The 18,022-nt window shown below is 46.7% G+C and overlaps 1 protein-coding gene across 6 annotated transcripts in view; it reads right to left on the bottom strand.

Annotated features, from left to right (window-relative positions):
• Positions 1-5,374: 5,374 nt before the first annotated feature.
• SLC39A14 (solute carrier family 39 member 14) overlaps positions 5,375-18,022 on the bottom strand; it is a 46,326-nt gene continuing 33,678 nt past the window's right edge. For 5 of the 6 annotated variants that reach the window (XM_081237703.1, XM_081237707.1, XM_081237704.1 and 2 more), the window contains 6 exons: positions 15,552-15,721; positions 13,224-13,346; positions 12,564-12,752; positions 12,238-12,445; positions 10,759-10,943; positions 5,375-8,734 (listed from right to left, as the gene is read on the bottom strand). In XM_081237703.1, coding sequence (XP_081093829.1) covers positions 8,588-8,734; positions 10,759-10,943; positions 12,238-12,445; positions 12,564-12,752; positions 13,224-13,346; positions 15,552-15,721 — 1,022 coding nt within the window. In that variant the 3' untranslated portion in view covers positions 5,375-8,587. Of the gene's footprint in view, positions 8,735-10,758; positions 10,944-12,237; positions 12,446-12,563; positions 12,753-13,223; positions 13,347-15,551; positions 15,722-17,810; positions 17,981-18,022 lie in introns of all 6 variants that reach the window. The other variant, XM_081237705.1, reaches the window with a different exon arrangement.

Raw genomic sequence — 18,022 nt, 5'->3', positions numbered from 1 at the left:
GTCCCAACTATAAATGAAATAAAGGTTTTGAGTATATTTTTAAGTGCTTTGGGGTATGGGTGAGAAATATGTAGGAAAGCATATATTTTTCAGTTTCTCAAAGGAATCCAGACAATAAAATGTTAATGACCACTGGTATAGAGTTTTAATTTATAAAGCGCTTTCTTATACATTTACTTCTCATTATGTTTATGCAGGTAGATAGTATAGAAATGATCATTTCTACCTCGTAGATAGACATTGAGGTGTGAAGAGGTTAAACATATCAGAGTTCACACAGCCAGTCAGCGATGGAATTGACACAAATCCATTCTTTTGGACTCAAAATCCTGTGCCCTTTTTTTTTTTTTTTTTTCGGTACGTGGGCCTCTCACTGTTGTGGCCTCTCCCGTTGTGGAGCACAAGCTCCGGATGTGCAGGCTCAGCGGCCATGGCTCACGGGCCCAGCCGCTCCACGGCATGTGGGATCTTCCCGGACCGGGGCACGAACCCGCGTCCCCTGCATCGGCAGGCAGATTCTCAACCACTGCGCCACCAGGGAAGCCCTCCTGTGCCCTTTTGGCTGAAGACCAAGACAGAGTCCATTCTTGCTTATCTTCATTTGCTTCAAAAACATCAAAGTTAAACACTTTTCTAAGGGCTTTCTTATTTAAACTAGCTTATAAGTCTGCATTAAAATTTTCAATGAAAAAAGTTTTATCATCAGCTAGATCAAGGCAGTTTTCAAGCAAAAATTTAATGTATGAACAAAGGGATGCAAAAGAGTTTTCTATTAAGCTAAGTAGAGCATAATTGGGGAAACAGCTTTGCAGGAATAAATTTAACACTCCTTAAAACCGAATGAAAATAATGTTGAGATCTCTAATGTTTAGATTTTGCCTACCCTTTTAGTTAGCATACACAACTGAACCATCTATCCTGAAAAATCAATTTAATCTAGTTTTTTTTTAAAGTTAGTTAGTTTTCCCAGAAAAGAAAAATCTAAATTTAATCTCTTTCTCCTGCTCATGCAGTTTTCAAAAGAAATGGGATGGTGGGGGGGGGGAATCTACATTATTGGAGAATTACCACAAAATATTTAAACCATGTGAATTTGGCAGCAAAGATATTTCATCTCAAGGGCCATGCTTGTGTAATGACCTATATGGGAAAATAATCTAAAAAAGAGTGGATATATGTACAACTGATTCACTTTGCTGTACAGCAGAAACTAACACAACATTGTAAATCGACTATACTCCAATCAAAGGAAAAAGGGGAGGGCATACCTGTAGGATACAACCAGACACCAGCTTCAAAAGAGCTTGCTTCATTAATCTCAAGAACTTAAAGGGAACATGTCACTTGAAAGAATTTCCTATTCTGGGAGGATCCAGTAGATCAAAGAGACTTTTTTCCTTCCTTATGAGCATCTATAATTAAAGACCTAATCCTTTATTTTAAGGAAGAAAAAAATGTGTCCTTTATTGAATTAGTTGTTTTCTTCTCCTTAAAACCCACAAGGTTAACGTCATGTTTTGGAAGGAATTTCCTTTTAACCGGTCTGGGTGTCATTCTTAGATTTTTATGTATATAAAAATGTTAGCCTAGCAGCATGTCTGCCTGGCATCTTGGGACCTGCCACCTTCCCTGGACAATGTGAAGCCCAGCACCCAATCCCCACCGCCTGCAGAGGCCCAGCTTCACGCACAGCAAGGGCAGCAAAAGGAAGGACAGCCTGGAAGGGAGAAGCATGAATCCATCCACTTACAGGGTGTGTCCACAGCTAGGTGCAGGCAGCGGTAACCATGGTATCCAGGATTTCTCCAATGAGGAGAAATCAAGTTCAAGTTCAGTTCAAGTTCCACTATGGGGTTCGAGGGCCTCCCCTGAGCAGCTGCAGTGCCCATAGGTGTGGCAGTGGACACCGATGGAGACATTTTCAAGGCAGACTATGACAACCATGGGGTCAGCATCTTTTCTTCTGAGGGCAAGTTCAAGACCAAGATTGGAGCTGGTTGCCTCATAGGCCCCAAGGGAGTAGCCATAGAAGTGAATGGACATATCATTGTGTTCGAGAAGTTGCTGCATCTCTACCTTCTGGCCCAGTGGCAAGCTGGTTGGCCATTTTGGGGGCCATGAGGCCACTGACCAACACTTTGCAGGGCCCCATCTTGTGAACAAGTATGAGATTGTAGCGACAGATTTCCATAACCATTCCATGAAGGTGGACGGGGCTGTTAGAGTTCCTCTTCAGGTTTGGCTCCCACAGGAGGGCAACGGGCAGTTCAACGCCCCCACGGGAGTAGCTGTGGATTCCAGCAGCAGCATCCTTGTGGCTGACCAGGGCAGCGTGGCACCCAGGCGTTGCATGGCTCTGGGTTATTCCTGTCCTCATATCAAGTCTGCAGAGCCACCGTAGCACCCATGGAGCCTGGCACTGACCTCCAATGCCCTCGTCGTGGTGGCGGCCTATGCTGGTGTCAACGAAAATAATCAATTAACAATTTATGATAGGAATAGAAGAGGGTTTTTTTTGAGCCAAACTGACGACTACAGCTTCAAGAGAGCATCTCAGATAACTCTGAGGAACTGCTCCAGAGAAGCATGGTTTTCAGCAGTTTTATATGTTGTCAGAACAAAGAACATTAAACAAGTCAGGGATACATTCCTTGAAGGTTAAAAAAAGGATCAGCACTACACAGCGAGTCAGTGTGACCTTGGCATCTGGGAAAGGAGTCTTATCATTGAAAGAGTATCAGCATTGGCGTCCCAGGAAGGGAGACATCTAATCTTTACTTTTAACATGGACATTCTTTACTTTAGGCCAATGTACCCTTTTCTTAATAATTAAAGTAGATGAGGCCTATGTTACACCAGTAGCTGCATGGAGGCCCGGCCTAGCTCACGCAAGGATGTACCTAGGGGTCACTGGACGAGAGGCTCTGGCCAGAATCTGGCAGCCCTGAACGTGGGTTGTGGGCATGGGTGCCCTGGTGCCTTCCTCTTCCCCATCTCCCAACCCCAGGGTTGCTCTTTATTTACTCGTTTCTTGCTTTTACTTTTTTTATTTTTTTGCGGTATGCAGGCCTCTCACTGTTGTGGCCTCTCCCGTTGCGGAGCACAGGCTCGGGATGCGAAGGCTCAGCGGCCATGGCTCACGGGCCCAGCCGCTCCGCGGCACATGGGATCTTCCCAGCACATGGGATCTTCCCAGACCGGGGCACGAACCCGTATCCCCTGCATCGGCAGGCGGACTCTCAACCACTGCGCCACCAGGAAAGCCCTCGTTTCTTGCTTTTAACTGGGTGGGCCTAGACTGTGGTCTCAGTGATGTCTGCAAAGCGCCCCCCTACCCTTTTTACACACCTCCCCCGTCCCCTCAATCTGCTCCCCACTCCCCCAGCCTGGGGTGGAACAGCACAAGGCCCTCTGCTGGTCTGTTTGCCACCCTTCACACAAAGACAGCAATACCCCATCTCTCTTATGAAATGAGTTCACACAAAAAGCCAAATGTAGGACGACGTGTATTTTAAGAGCACATTTCACATTTAGAATTACCTCATCAAAAAAGTTCTTTCCAGGGGCCTCTGCTAGGAATTTCCTGATGGTTTTCTATTACATATGTGTATTTATGACAACCTGTGGATTACTGCCTAAGTTCATTCTTAGGCAACCTCAATAGAGAAGCAAACCACAGATGGAGAAAAAAAAAAAGAAATCCAGAGCTTAATGGAAGAAAGAACTACTTCTTGGCTTCTGATTGCCAGAATAAGAACACTTTTAGATTATTCCTTAACGATAACTGATGCCACTGTTTCAGGATCCCATCCACTGCTAGGGTCAAAGATTGCTGTTATACAGGAAGGGTAGTCTAACTCCCTTCCTTCATTTAAAATAAACCTTGAAGAAACATCTGGCAAGAATTGTGATGTTGAAAAGTATTTTTTTGGCTGACAGATCTAAACATACTTAGCTGTGAGATGATAAGGACCTATGGATCTTTTCCAACCACCATTTTTTAAAAAAATATTTAAATGGAATATAATTCAGTTTATTCCAGAAGGATGAAAAGGATTCACTTCTGCTGGGATTCAAACCTATCATCCTTGAGAAGTCCACATGTATCGCACTAGATCATTAAGAGTACAAAAATCTTTAAAATAGATGAGCATTTTGTTTTCCCACGAATCAAAAACCCTGTGTCCACGTTTGGTGTCTTCATGATTTCTCGAAATGGATTTTGCTCAAATCAGATCTCAGCATCACTGAATGGTCAAGACGAGTGTGCTGAAGCAACGTGATAGGAGAAGGGCATTCACCTTCTACCAAAAATGTCCTGAATGGCTTAGCTGGTTAGCAGTATCACAAAGAGATGGCTGAGATCAAAGTTTTAATCTTCTTAGGGACCTGTTTACTCTGCTTAGCTCTGTTCTATACTGGCCACAAACTCACCTCTCAAATTTCTGTTTCTAAATAAAGAAGGATCAGGAAACAAGGCATTCGCAAAACCAACACCAAAGACAGGAAAACACAACAGGAACTGCTTCCAGTGGAAAAGGAGCCCTTCCATCAACACAGAACTTGCAGGCATTTCATTTCGTCTTTTCATTCATTCTTTCTGTGTGGCAGGTGCTGGTATCACAGAAAGAAACCAGGTATATAGCCTCTACCCAGAAGGAACTCAGTTTATAAAGAACAAGAGAGATTACAGTGCAAGTCCAGTAACTGAGGTGTCAACAGGGAGGCACTAATCCCAGCCTGGGTAGGCTCTCCAGAGGTGGCACAAGCCGAAGGACAGAGTGACTATCATTTTGAACAGCTGTAGCAGACATTAGTCCAATATAGCAGCTACTTAATGAAATTTAAAATGCCAACAGGAGCCACTTAATATATTATTCTTGAGTTTTAAAAAAATGGGAGGACTGAGCAACAGGCATTTGGGAATCTCTAATGTATGTATGAATAAGATGGCATCAATTTTTTTACACCACTGCTCGTTTTTGTGGTCGAAGATAAACAACAGATCCCTGGCCCTTTGAATGAATTGGAATAAGAACAGGTTTAGAATTTTAAGTCTCAGGAGAGAACGTTTCCCTGTAAGACATACAGGAGATGTGGTTTAAATGAACCAAGTGTACTCTCCAAAAGCTCTTCTTAGGAAACACCACAGTTCTTCCATCACTGATGAAGTCATGGGCTCCATTAAAAGATAACTTAATCATTTAAAGTGAGTATGTTATGTTATCTGAGGTTCCTTCTAAAACCCCTCTCCAAATGTAAGCTGAACCAGTAAAATGAAGCTTTATAAGTTAGCAAGACACCAGCCCCATCTTGTGTTCAAGAGTCTTCATTACACCCACGATGTTGCCAAAGATGACACTTGCGATTCAACAGTTACAGAATATAGCTTTATTTATAGAATCTTACAAATAAAAACATTGACAGTCCACATAACTTAAGTTATTTTTCCTAATTTATCCTCATAACACCTGAGTTATTTAAAAAATACTGTGATGGAATTGCAGAACTGTAAAAGGAAATATGAATAATAAAAATCTAACCTCTCTTTTGCAAAAATCAGACAACTTTTCATTTTTTTGCGGTACCTGGGCCTCTCACTGTTGTGGCCTCTCCCATTGCGGAGCACAGGCTCCGGATGCGTAGGCTCAGCGGCCATGGCCCATGGGCCCAGCCGCTCCGCGGCATGTGGGATCCTCCCGGACTGGGGCACGAACCCGCGCCCCCTGCATCGGCAGGCGGACTCCCAACCACTGCGCCACCAGGGAAGCCCAACTTTTCGTTTTTTAAGCAGATTTCCAACGTATTACCATCTCCACATTACCATGTGGAAGAGGACTTACTAAAAACGGGTCTTAGGATACCCGAACAGAGAAGCCTTCTTTTTAAAATCCAGGGTGAAGGACCAATGAAGGAAAGACCTAAGTTGACACTAGACACAAAAAACCTTTGGGGCAAGGACAGAAGGCAACCTGCAAGCCAGGGGGAGGGTGAGAAGCAGCAGAAGCCCTGCTCCTGGGTCACCGCTCCTGCATGTGACACATACTTTCCTTGTTATCCTTAACGGGAGCCGGTCCACGCAGGGAAAGGGAGGGTGAAGATGCTAATGCCAGAGGTGAAAAAGGTCCTCAGAACTCGATACTCCTCAGACTTCTAATATGTACAAATGCTTAAAACAGCAAATCCAACACTTCAAAAAGAAATGGCCACATTTTCAATTTGAGGAAAATCTGTTGCCAATGGCAACACATAATCAGTTGCACGATTTCAGTGTCTCCACCCCTAAGCTCAAACTAGGACTGGCCCCTGGACCAATTAGTTTGAAGAGAATTTCCCTTTGAGGCAGCTGTCTGTGAAAGGAAAGTTAGTTCTTAATATAGGTGTGCGTGAGAAGGGAAGGCACCCTGCTACTTCGTATTTTATCTTTTAATTTGCTCAAGGTTACATTTTTGAGCTCTTCTCCTAAAACTAGAAACCCACTAACTCTTACTTAGGATTCTACTCCAAGGATAACAGTATTTGTAAGGAATGACAGATCTATAGGGGATGCTAAAATTATAAATTTAATACATCCATGTGAATTAAGGGAAGCAAAATCTTCTGAAGTCCTAAGGTTTGAGTGTTATTTCCTGCTAGCTCCTGAAAGCAGTTTGAGGGGAATCAAACAGAAAAGACAAAGAATCGTTTTAAAACAGTAACAATGACAATAATAATGACAATATAAAAAGTTAGATTCCAACATTCAAGGAATTGGTTCTTTGGTAAAAACTGGACCATAATCCTACCAGGAGTCTGTCCTGATAGTTCATCTAGAATCATGAGAACTGAGTTTTCCTTCTTCTTCTGCCCATTCTCAAATCTATCAAAGTCAATAGGCAAGATGAGAAAAACTTATAAAGCATCACCAGCGGTTTTCCCACTCGTGTTCTTTTCAAGAATAGTCCTGGTTTGACGGATGTTTCCCAAGGGGTGGGGGGAGGCGGGGTGGGGGAAAAAGCCAGAGTAGATGCTGCTTTTAACTACCATAGAATGGAAAGTTTTCCTGTCAGAACGGAAAAACTAACGGGTGGTGGTGACGGACCAGGACTCGTCAGCCACGTGCACAAGTCAGTTTGCGAACACAGCTCCTGGGCTGCGACTGTGGGCACCACTGAGGAAGGCTTCTGGAGAGGTCGGCTCCCCAGAGTGGCTAAAGAATCTCACATTATCAATATGATAATAATAAAGCAATTCACCTAGTGAACCTGGAGATTAGCTCCCCTAGAAGCCAGAGCTCTGAGGAGAGGGCTCCACAGGGCCGGCGGCTGGCCTACGGTCTCACACACAAGTCTATCGATCCGTTTTTCTGAAGAGAGTTAGAGCAATTCCTATTCAGTTCAATACAGGATTCGCCCTTGCTTGTTTGGGGTGAGGGAGGAAGGGGGAACCCCAGACGGTGCAGCAGAACCCACGGGTCCTCTATTCTGCAAACCCCAGGGATGCCCCCATCCAAGTTCTGGACCTTCCATCTCAGAGTTCTATCACTGTTACTTATGGAATGAGTAAACCCTAAACGTTGCCTGCACTGATTCCATTTCTGATTACCCTTGTCAAGACCACAAGCTGCACTCCAATTCTGTAAGTCAGCTTGCCACCTGTCAGCACGACTGTTGACCAGGGAGGTAAATCTGTGCAGTCTGCCCTCTGAACACGGGCACTGTCAATGTGCTTAGAATGTGCTTCCAGGGAGTCTCCCAGGAGATGGGGGTGGGGAAAGGGGGGGTGGAAATCCCAGCAAAGCCAACGGATTTCTCACAGGTCTCTCTTCTCTGCCCTCCAGTCTGCCAGTGTTCATCCAAAAGGAGGGGAGGTTCAGGCAACAGAACCTACCTGCTGGCTCACCTGGATGGCCACGGAACACCAGGTGCAGAACCAGTGCCAAGCATCCGAGTGGGAACAGGTAACCATCCTGACAAGACACACACCCCCATCTCAGGGTGATCCTTGCCTCTCCCTCCCGCCCTACTCATCTGTTTCCAGCTTTCAGTTCTCTTTGAAAGAAAAGGCAACTGAACGGGTTTTGAAAAAATAAGAGGGATTCCTGTCTTCTATACCTTTTCTGTAAAAATAGGTGGATTCGCTTAAAAATGGGTCACCTTGAGGCCGAGGAAACACATTTAGATTTATGGGCCCCAAACTGTAGATTCACCTCCTGATATTTCTAACCAAGTTGTGAGCCCTGGCTATCTTTTTGCATTGTCGGGCAAAGGATTCAAAATGTCTCAGTGCTGGTTGGAAGAGAAAGAGGCCAGGGCAACCAGAGAAAAAAGTTAGTCTTGTCTTTTAAGCTGCATTCAGTTCCAGAATCACTCTGAGAAAGAAGAGGAAAGGGAGAGAGGCACTACCTAGAGGCTGGTTACCAGGGCAGCTTATTCCTAGGATACAGTATTTTAAAAACAGCTGACATTTGAATGCAGGAATACAGTCTCCATGTCACGGTTTTTAATAGAACTGCCTCTTCCGAGGTGCTTCCTGGATGAGGAGTCCTCGGGCCAGGGATCGGCAGCCAAGGGCCAGACTGCCAACCCCGCCGGCTCCTGGCAGGGCCCTACCCGATCTGGATCTGTCCCGAATACATAGTGAGGACCAGCATGATGCTGAAACCAGTCAAGAGGCCCAGGTTCTGGATGACAAAGGGGATCAAGACGCTGCCATTCCTTTCATCTTCTTGGCAGACCTCGTTCATCTCAGGGAACTGAGGAAGAAGAAAAAAACACGAGAGCTGCAGTTCCTTTCTTAACCTTTAAGTGCAGGATAATTCAGTCATATGTATATTACCTAACAATTATTACAGCATTTACTATTATTATATTTTTACATTATAAGGCCACCACAATCATTAGTATAAATATATGATTATAATAGTTATAATTAAGATATATAGTATACGACGATTGGTTTACAAAGAAAATCAACAGCAATAGCTTCTAGAACTTCAACGTTAGAGCCTTTCTCCAAGGTGGTTACCACTACTTTACAGCTATGGAAGTGAAACAAAGTACTACACATGCATGTAACCCTGGATGTGTTTAGATGCGGACTAAAAATAACCACTTTGATTAAAATTATTGTGATCTTTAAAAACACTTCAAAAGGTCTTTTTGCTATCAGAATGTTGTCACTTGTTTGGGAAACTCAGCAACCATGTAAGGGGCCAGAGAATGGAACTAAGCATTGCCGTGACTCAAGGCCTCTTGCTGCTGGCCGGCAAGGCAGGTGACAAAAATACCCTAACCCCAGGGAGGGCCACCCACCGGAGGAGAGAATCTAAGATGTTTCCATGGGCTGAGGATGGACCATGGTGGTCAGTGCTCTCATCATCTCATCAAAAATACTACTTTCCGGGACTGCTCTGCTGGTGCAGTGGTTAAGACTCCGCGCTCCCAATGCAGGGGGCCCAGGTTCGTTCCCTGGTCAGGGAACTAGATCCCACATGTCACAACTAAGGAGCCCACCTGCTGCAACTAAGACTCAGCATGACGAAATAAATAAATAAATATTAAACAAAAACAAAAACAAATAACTGCTTTCCGAAGATATGGAAAATAATTCATGCAAACCTGTCAAAGAACCATCATGCCAACAAGGAAGGAAGTCAACCTTGTTAGTTATAAAGATGCAACAAATCAGGTATTAAACCAGCAAACGCAAAACTACTTAAATGGTTATACCAAACGTTAGCGGGTACGATGTACACTTTCAGACACTGCTAATGATGTAAATTAAAGAAGGGTAAGCTTTTTAAAAAGCAATTTGGCGATACATATTAAAACCTCAAACCACGCATCCCTTCTGAACCAGCAATTCTTGTTCTGGAGAAGGTAAATCCTCTCACCAAATACTACTGCTAATGAGAAAAGGATGCTTTTAAAGAGTATGCAACATGAAAAATGTCTAGGATGTATTAAGTAAAAAAAGAAACCAGGATATAAAATTGTGTACTCCATGTGATTAGAGTTATTTAAAAACAAACACAATGCATTGAGATGAAAAAGAAACAAACCCAAGTGTTGTTTTTGGGGAGAATAATTATGGGTATTTTCCTCTCCTTCCTTCCCTCCCTCCCCCATTCTTTACCTATAAGTCTCTATTCTGCAATACTTAAAGTAAGGACCCTGGAGTTGAGATACAACAATTTCTTTAACGACATATGCTAAAGGAACATAGGCCTTTCATCCTTTAAAATCTAATGTCCCCTTAAAAGGCATTGAACAGTACACTTTTATTTATAAATCGTGTGGCATGTGACTTGATTTCTCAATAAAGTTATTACTGGTGGCGCAGCGGTTAAGAATCTGCCTGCCAATGCAGCAGACACAGGTTCGATCCCTGGTCCGGGAAGATCCACGTGCCGCGGAGCAACTAAACCCGTGTGCCACAACTACTGAGCCTGAGTTCTACAGCCCATGAGCCACAACTACTGAGCCCACACGCTCTAGGGCCCGCGTGCCTAGAGCCCGTGCTCCACAACAGGAGAAGCCACTGCAACGAGAAGCCCGCGCACCGCAACAAAGAGTAGCTCCCGCTCGCCGGAACTAGAGAAAGCCTGCACACAGCAACAAAGACCCAATGCAGCCCAAAATAAATAAATAAATAAATGTATTTAAAAAACCAAAACGAAAAAACTAACTAATGCCCCTTAGCTGTCCTCCCAATCCAATGAATTTCATAACCCGATCCAGTTTTGCCTACAAGGCATTAAAACTATGGAAGACTTACCATATCAGCCAGAGAAATATACAAGAACATTCCTCCAGCCAGGGCAAAGATCCAGTTGGCAGAGAAGTGGCTGCCAGCTAAGATGCCGAAGGCCAGGCCCACGTAACAGCAGCAGGCAGAGAGGAAGTTGAAGAAGAGAGCCTGCTGGATACTCATGCCGGCATTGAGCAGGATGACAAAGTCTCCTATGGTGGGGACAACAAGAGGGGAGGGTGTGGACAGAAGATTCATACTAGGTCGTGGGACACACAACTTGATGAGGACATGCTTACACGCTGGAGGGAGTGTGGGTGAAAATCAAGATGGCCCCAGACTGGAGATCACGGTGACAAGACTAGGGCCCCCTTCACCACCACGCCGAGCAGCTGTCTCCATCTGTGAGGCTGGGAGTGTACAACCAGCCTAGAGGCTGAAAACAATGCACAGGATTTTCAAAAGAGAAAACCACCTAGCAATGGCCTCATTTCTTTTCTTTTTTTTTTTGGCGGTATGTGGGCCTCTCACTGTTGTGGCCTCTCCAGTTGTGGAGCACAGGCTCCGGACGCGCAGGCTCAGCGGCCATGGCTCACAGGCCCAGCTGCTCCGCGGCATGTGGGATCCTCCCAGACCGGGACACGAACCCGTGTCCCCTGCATCGGCAGGCGGACTCTCAACCACAGTGCCACCAGGGAAGCCCCTCATTTCTCTTCTGATTGATGGTGAAACAGAAGGAGCTTCCTTCCTCAAAACTGCAATGAGTGGTATTTTTCGAAAACAAAATTGACACTGAGAAAAATTAAAGTAATTTGCCCAAAGTCACAGGCCAATAAATGGCAAAGCCAGGACATGACTCTGAGTGTCTGAGCTTCCAAAAAGTCTAGGCTTTTTACACTCTCCCTCTGATAAAACCAAGGACCTTCCAACCCCTGGTTCATCTATTTCTTCTACCCACCAGTGTCCTAACATACATCTCAGCCGTTGGAAGATTAATAGGATGTAAGAGATAACCTATATTGAGCACTTAGAATAGCGTATGGCACGCAGTAAGTCCTTTTCACTATTTTTGCCTTTTGTTTCTTACGATAAATCAATGAGGTAGGTACCAGTATTAAGCCCAGTGTAGAGGTGAGGAAACAGCCACAGGTTATGGGACTGTGGGGGAAACCACCGTCCCAGGAAAAAATGCCATCATTTCCAATGATCGGTTTCCTTCCTTCCTTCTTTTCTTGGCCATGCTGCACGGCATGCGGGATCTTAGCTCCCTGACCAGGGGTCAAATCTGTGCCCCTGCAGCGGAAGCGTGGAGTCTTAACCATTAGAAAGCCAGGGAAGTCCCGTCCAATGATCAATTTTCAATTATTAACTCAGCTGTTGAGAATTAGTGGTTTGATTGCACATAGCATAGAGAATGTGTTAATTAATCATAATGTGTGTTCTGGAGTGGGGGGAGGAGTCGGCACAGGCGGAAGGGGCTGGGGAGCGGGGTTTGAGCCCACTTACCTAGCTCGTGTGGGAACTCCTCGCAGAGGATGGCCACCGAGGTGCTGATGCCTTGGAAGACAGACACGGTGAAGGAGGCGCCAATAGCCAAGCCGTCGATGAAATTATGGAGGCCGTCGCTCAGGGTGATCATCCAGGCCAGTGTGCCGATGTCAGAGTAGCGGACACCTTTCAGCCAGTAGCAGGCGCTCTGGGAAGCCTGCAGGTCCTGCAAGAAAGCCCCCCTGTCAAAGGGTGGACGACGGACCTTCAAGGTAGGCCCAAGTCATCAAGGCCATTACCGCTTAAGGGCCCCTTCCCCCCCTGGCAGTGGATGGCCCACTGACCTGGACGGAGAGGGAGCCCACGATGACCTTCTCGTCCATCACAGGGGCCTTCCCATCCAGCTCGCCACTGCAGCGCTGAGGAATCATGTGGTCCAGATCCCCGTTCTGCAGCTTCTCCGTCACCCCCTCCTCCTGGTCCTTCGGGGAAGGGAGCGTCTCAGAAGCATAATGGCTGTGTCCGTGATGATGCTGGAGGGACCACAGGGAGGGGTCGGGTCAGTGCAAAACCACCCACCCGGCAGGAGCTCCCAGCACCGGGAAGACCTCACTCCCACCATCCAAGAAAACATAAGCAGGCAATAGGACAGAAACCTAGGGCAAGGTGTTGGAGAAAGCTGAATTGAAGGGCATGTGGTGCTGCCGTGGGACGGATCTCAGAGGAGTGACCTCAGGGCCAACACTCACTCCTGCCAGGAGGCACAGCAAAGAACGTTTAGAGGTGCTCCTTGCAATGGCTGATGATTCGCCCTCACCTACTGCTAATACCCTCCTGAGGTGAAGTGAGATATCTACTCATGAAATAGTTTGTGGGTTTGAATCCATGGCCGGAGGATCCAGGTAAGCTCACTGGATTGGCACTGAGGTAACACCACTACCGGACACATTTCTGAGATGGATCCTCTCCCTAGAGCGCTTCTTTTACCAATGATTAGGCCTCACCTCATTTTTCTGCTTAAGAAGCATCTTCAAGACCTTCTCTGTGAAAAAGAAGAGATAAAAGCCCCCAAACACCACTGCAGACTTGGAGACATAATAATCTTCCAGAGGGTTGAAACCAAAAGCCTGTGGACGCAAGAAAACAAAATGAGTTTAAGAATATAGAAGATCTTCACTGGTCCCCCTCTCATCTCTTTAACCACTTGACTCTAGGAAAGGAAGAGACCGGGACAACCCTGCCATGTACTCAATCCCTTTCTAGCAAAAATCTAACCCTTGATGTTTTCCTAATGTCACATCACCAGACCTGCTAGGTTCTCTCTAGCTTATTTTCTGATGCAAAAGACAGACTGTCTTTAGAATTTTACTCTCAGGAAGAACAGCCTTGGATGTGACTTTCTACTTTTAATGAGGACTCTGTCTTCATTTCTCCTGGAGCTTTGCTACAAGACTCTGCCGGCAGATTCCATCTTTAAGGAGGAGACACTCGTGTTTGTTTTCATCGTTATATAGCGTTCCTGGCTGATCTGCCTGTAAACACACAGGGAGATGGTACAGTTATACTTTCTAAAATGGGAAATCCTTTCTCCAGTTAAATAGCAAGAATTGCGGCATCTTCCTGACTGCAGACCTCCCAGTGACCACAAAGCCAAGAAAGCAGACTGTGTGACTGCACGTGTCAATTTTGGGGGTTTTGTCTTGGTTTCTGGAAACTTCACTAATTATGGCCAAAAGAAAGAAAGAAAAAAAAAAAAAAGAATCCATTGGGAAGCAGATAGGAGTAGAAATCAGGAGAATTGCATTCTCAGTGATGCTCCTGACTTGTGCAGGGGGGCCTTGGGAAAGTGTCTGCTGACCTGCTCGTAAGTTTTCTGATAGGAAATGGGCCTCTCGAATAAACGCCAGCCTTCTCGTGAATAGGTCCCAGATAAAAGACCATCAGTACCAGGAACTCCGGGCTGCTTAAAAGCTAAGTGTTTTTCTTTTCTATTTTAAAGGGACGAAATGCAATCTCTTAGTGTAGTTTTCTAAGAGACATTAAAGGTCAAGTTCTAGAATAGAAATTACTCAATCCGGCCAACTTTCCAGGAGAGTCAAATCATCTTAAGGAAAAGTGGAGTGGATAGAGGCAACTAACAGTTGTCCACAAAAAGCACTAAGATATGAGCTCTTGTACAGGTTAGATTCTGTATCTGTTACATGGGTACAACATTCCTTGTTTCCTACACATCACAGAGGTGATCTAAGGATCAACTCAGAAAACACAAAACTGCGTCTTGGAAAACAAAGTGCTCTAAGGAGCCCGGGGCGTCATCTTTCTGCTTCACCTCCAGCTCATCCAGGCCCGTCAGACTACCCAAAGTGAAGCGCCTCAGGATTCCTGCCATCAGCAGGTCTACGCAGAGACCACTCCTCCAAGGCCCTGCTAAGCCTTACAAACACTGGGCTCCTCCTCTCTCATGAAGGGTTTCCTGGTTAGCCCAGGCGAAGGGGCAAAGGTGCCATCAGCATGCGTGAGGCCAGACTGGTGGGTTCTCTCCAGCTTATTTTCTTTCTTTTCTTCTTTTTTTTTTGCCAACAGCAAAATTTTACTGTGCACCTATTATATAAAGGCCCTTCCATGGATTAGGAGCTCATTATTTAATCCTCGTAACTCTCTAGCTTATTTTTTGATGCAAAAGACAGGTTGTCGGGCTTCCCTGGCGGCACAGTGGTTGAGAGTCCACCTGCCGATGCAGGGGACACGGGTTCGTGCCCCGGTCTGGGAAGATCTCACATGCCGCGGAGTGGCTGGGCCCGTGAGCCATGCCGCTGAGCCTGCACGTCCGGAGCCTGTGCTCCGCAACGGGAGAGGCTACAACGGTGAGACAGGTTGTCTTTAGAATTTAACATCCTACTGAGGAGAAGTGAGCTTTTCATTGAGACCTATGGATCCTGTTTTTGGTGCCAAAAGCTCCAAATTGGGAGCCATAACGTGACCTAACTACCCTACCTCTGTTCACCCAACAGATAGCACCAGGTGTTTAAGAAACATTCACTCACATAACCCTCTCGGCATCACCCTGAGGTCCGCCCGTATTATTCTTGGAAGGACAGAGAGGTCAGGTGACTTGCCCAAGGGCACAGACCGTGTGGCCGGTGGAGCTGGGATGTGAACCAGCTCTCAAAACCTTCTCTAAGCTGCCTCTCCTCACTCTTGCCTACATCCTGGCTTCACTTTCCAAAAGGAGAGGACCTCCTCTCTAGGCCTGCTGTGGAGACGGAGGGCCCTCCCACTGTGTCCCGCCATCCCCCAGGAGGCGGCGTGCTCCTGTGCAAGGCTGGCCATACCTCGGGGATGAGCTGGAAGAGGGCGTTGGAGTAGAGTGTTCCAATCGCCAGAGCTATGAAGTACAGCAGCAGCCGCTTGTAAAAAGTCTTCTTCATGAAGGGCACCACGCTGGCCCCCATCAGGGAGCAGAGGGAGATGACGGTCACACAGAGGAGACCGTACCCCCAGACTGCCGGGGAGGGGGAGCCAGCCCCACCCAGGACAGGGACAAGGGCGAACGCCCCATGGCACGGCAGCCACCATTCAGGGAGAGAGGTGGAAAGGGCGGGAGGTACAGTGGGAGGGGGTTTTGGTGGAGATTAACGAAGGAGGCAAAACAAGAAAAATCAGAGAGACAAGCAGGGAGGGAGAGAGAAACAGAACATTTGTTAGTGATTCAAGTCCAATGAAATTTCCTTCCATCGGCTCAGGAGAAATGGGGAGGAACTCGCGGTGGCCTTGGAACCCCGCGTCTCTCGCCCCTGCTGCCTGGTGGCTGAGTCCCACCTGCTAGCTGCTGCGCCCGGCCGGGCAGGTCCTGCCTTGGCCTGTAGCCGAGGTGTGCTCAGGCCTAGCCAGGGGCTGCCCAGCAGACTCTGGACTCGAGAGCTCTATGGAACAGGAAACCAGAGCAAGGGGAAGAGACCGACAGATCGTTGGGCTGCCGTGTTGGCATATCTGACCCTGGCTATGCAGGCACATGGGACACTTCCCGCGCCTGGTCCGCTCTGTGCAGGACGCAACGAAGTCGGACGTGCAGGGCAGAAGGGACGGACAAGTAAGGCCGGACGGCCACAAAATCCATTCTCTTAACATCTCAGGTTTTGTTGCCTTTTTTTTTTTTTTTCTTTCCTATGACCTTGTTTTGTTTTTTGTTTTTGTTTTCGGCTATGCCCCGAAACTTGCAGGATCTCAGTTCCCCGACCAGGGACTGAACCTGGGCCATGGCACAGGAAACCTGGAATCCTAACCACTAGGCCACCAGGGAACTCCCTCAGGTTTTGCTTTATTTGTTTGTTTCCATTTGCTCTGAGAGGGCTGCAGTGTGGAGAACAGAGTTCCAAGATCACCCCATCGAAAAATATTTCCTCTACCATTTCCCAGTGTCACACACTCCGGGCAGGACAAAAGTGAGCCAGGATGAGGCCTCCCCTGTGAGCCCAGGGGCAGAGTATGTACCATTATTGTATTCCCATTCAACAGGCAACACAGCATTTCACTTCCAATCTTGGGAAAAAATTAATAAATTTAATTTCTGGAGCTGAAAAAAAAGTAGCCCAAGATGAGGCCTGCCCTGAGAAGTGCTTGCTAGATTCATGTGGAATTCTGACATAGCATCAAGATGGTTCACCTTAAACCAGATTTCTCTCCTCATCATGAAGAGGGAACAGGCAAGGCAAGGCTGGGCATCCCATAGAGTCTTTTGATTGGGAAAGGCCAGGCAGCTGCCTATGGAAGGCGGCCATCAACATTCCCAAAGAAGGTCCACACATCACCCATCGCACCACTGCACGTCCTTGCCTGAGCTGACAGGTGGGCAGACTGTCACCTTGGGTCTTATTTTTTTTTAGCTCCTCAGTGGTTACAATTAAAGAACCAAATCAACAAACATTTCAGAACAGTCAAGTAGGGGTGCCAGGAAGTCAGTCCTATCAGGAAAACGTCAAGATGCAAGGTGTGAAGGACGGTGGGTCCCTTTCCTTTATTTGGTAATTTTGATTTTGCTTTTTTCATTAAATAGTCTTGATTCTATGTTTGGCCCTCTATACTGTGGATTAGGGCCTGCTTAAATAAAAAGGATCATGTACTTTTTAGGTCAATACAACTTTTCAGTCAGTAACCTCTTTCTTTCCACCTCATTCCAGGTGGATCATCTCTTGGTGGCCACACCTGAGTATGGCCAGGTCCTCTACTTAGAACAGAGGGGGGTCCGGAGGACCAAGGGCAGGGACAGCCACCACCGGCTGCTTTCCTTTCCAGTCCTGCCGACAGGGCTTAGGAAAGGCACTGACGGGGGAAGAAGGCTGACAGGTCCACAGCATGGGGGACAAGTGCTGAGAGCCTTGCATCTGACATCCCCTGAAGAGGCCAGAGGCAAACCTGGGTGCCCCAGGAGTGAGAGGAGGCCCTTGAAGATCCAGAGGCAGAAGTCATTTGCATCCCTTGACATGAGGAAGAAGTTAATGTTTCAGGTGGCGGCTGTCAGGTGCCTTGGAGCACAGGGGCGGGGCGGGGACGCCCCAGGGAGACAGGACGCGCACGTTTCTTTTCTACTGCACCTCTGGGATGAGCTGGAAGAGCGCGTTAGAGAGCAGCGTTCCAATGGACAGGGCGATGAAGTAAGTGAGCACACGGCTGAAAAACGCTTTCTCCGTGCACGGCAGGACAAGGACTCCCAGGAGAGAGGCCAGGTTAATCAGTGAGACACTGAGGAAACCAAAGCCCCACACTGTGGAGGAACAAGAACAGACGAGGGCCTCCATTACTGAGG

The sequence above is a fragment of the Mesoplodon bidens genome, assembly GCF_964165515.1.
Source record: "Mesoplodon bidens genome assembly, chromosome: 6".
In the NCBI taxonomy this organism is placed as follows: domain Eukaryota; kingdom Metazoa; phylum Chordata; class Mammalia; order Artiodactyla; family Ziphiidae; genus Mesoplodon; species Mesoplodon bidens.
Note: the sequence above shows the minus strand (reverse complement) of the source record. Positions and strands in the feature narration are given on the sequence as shown.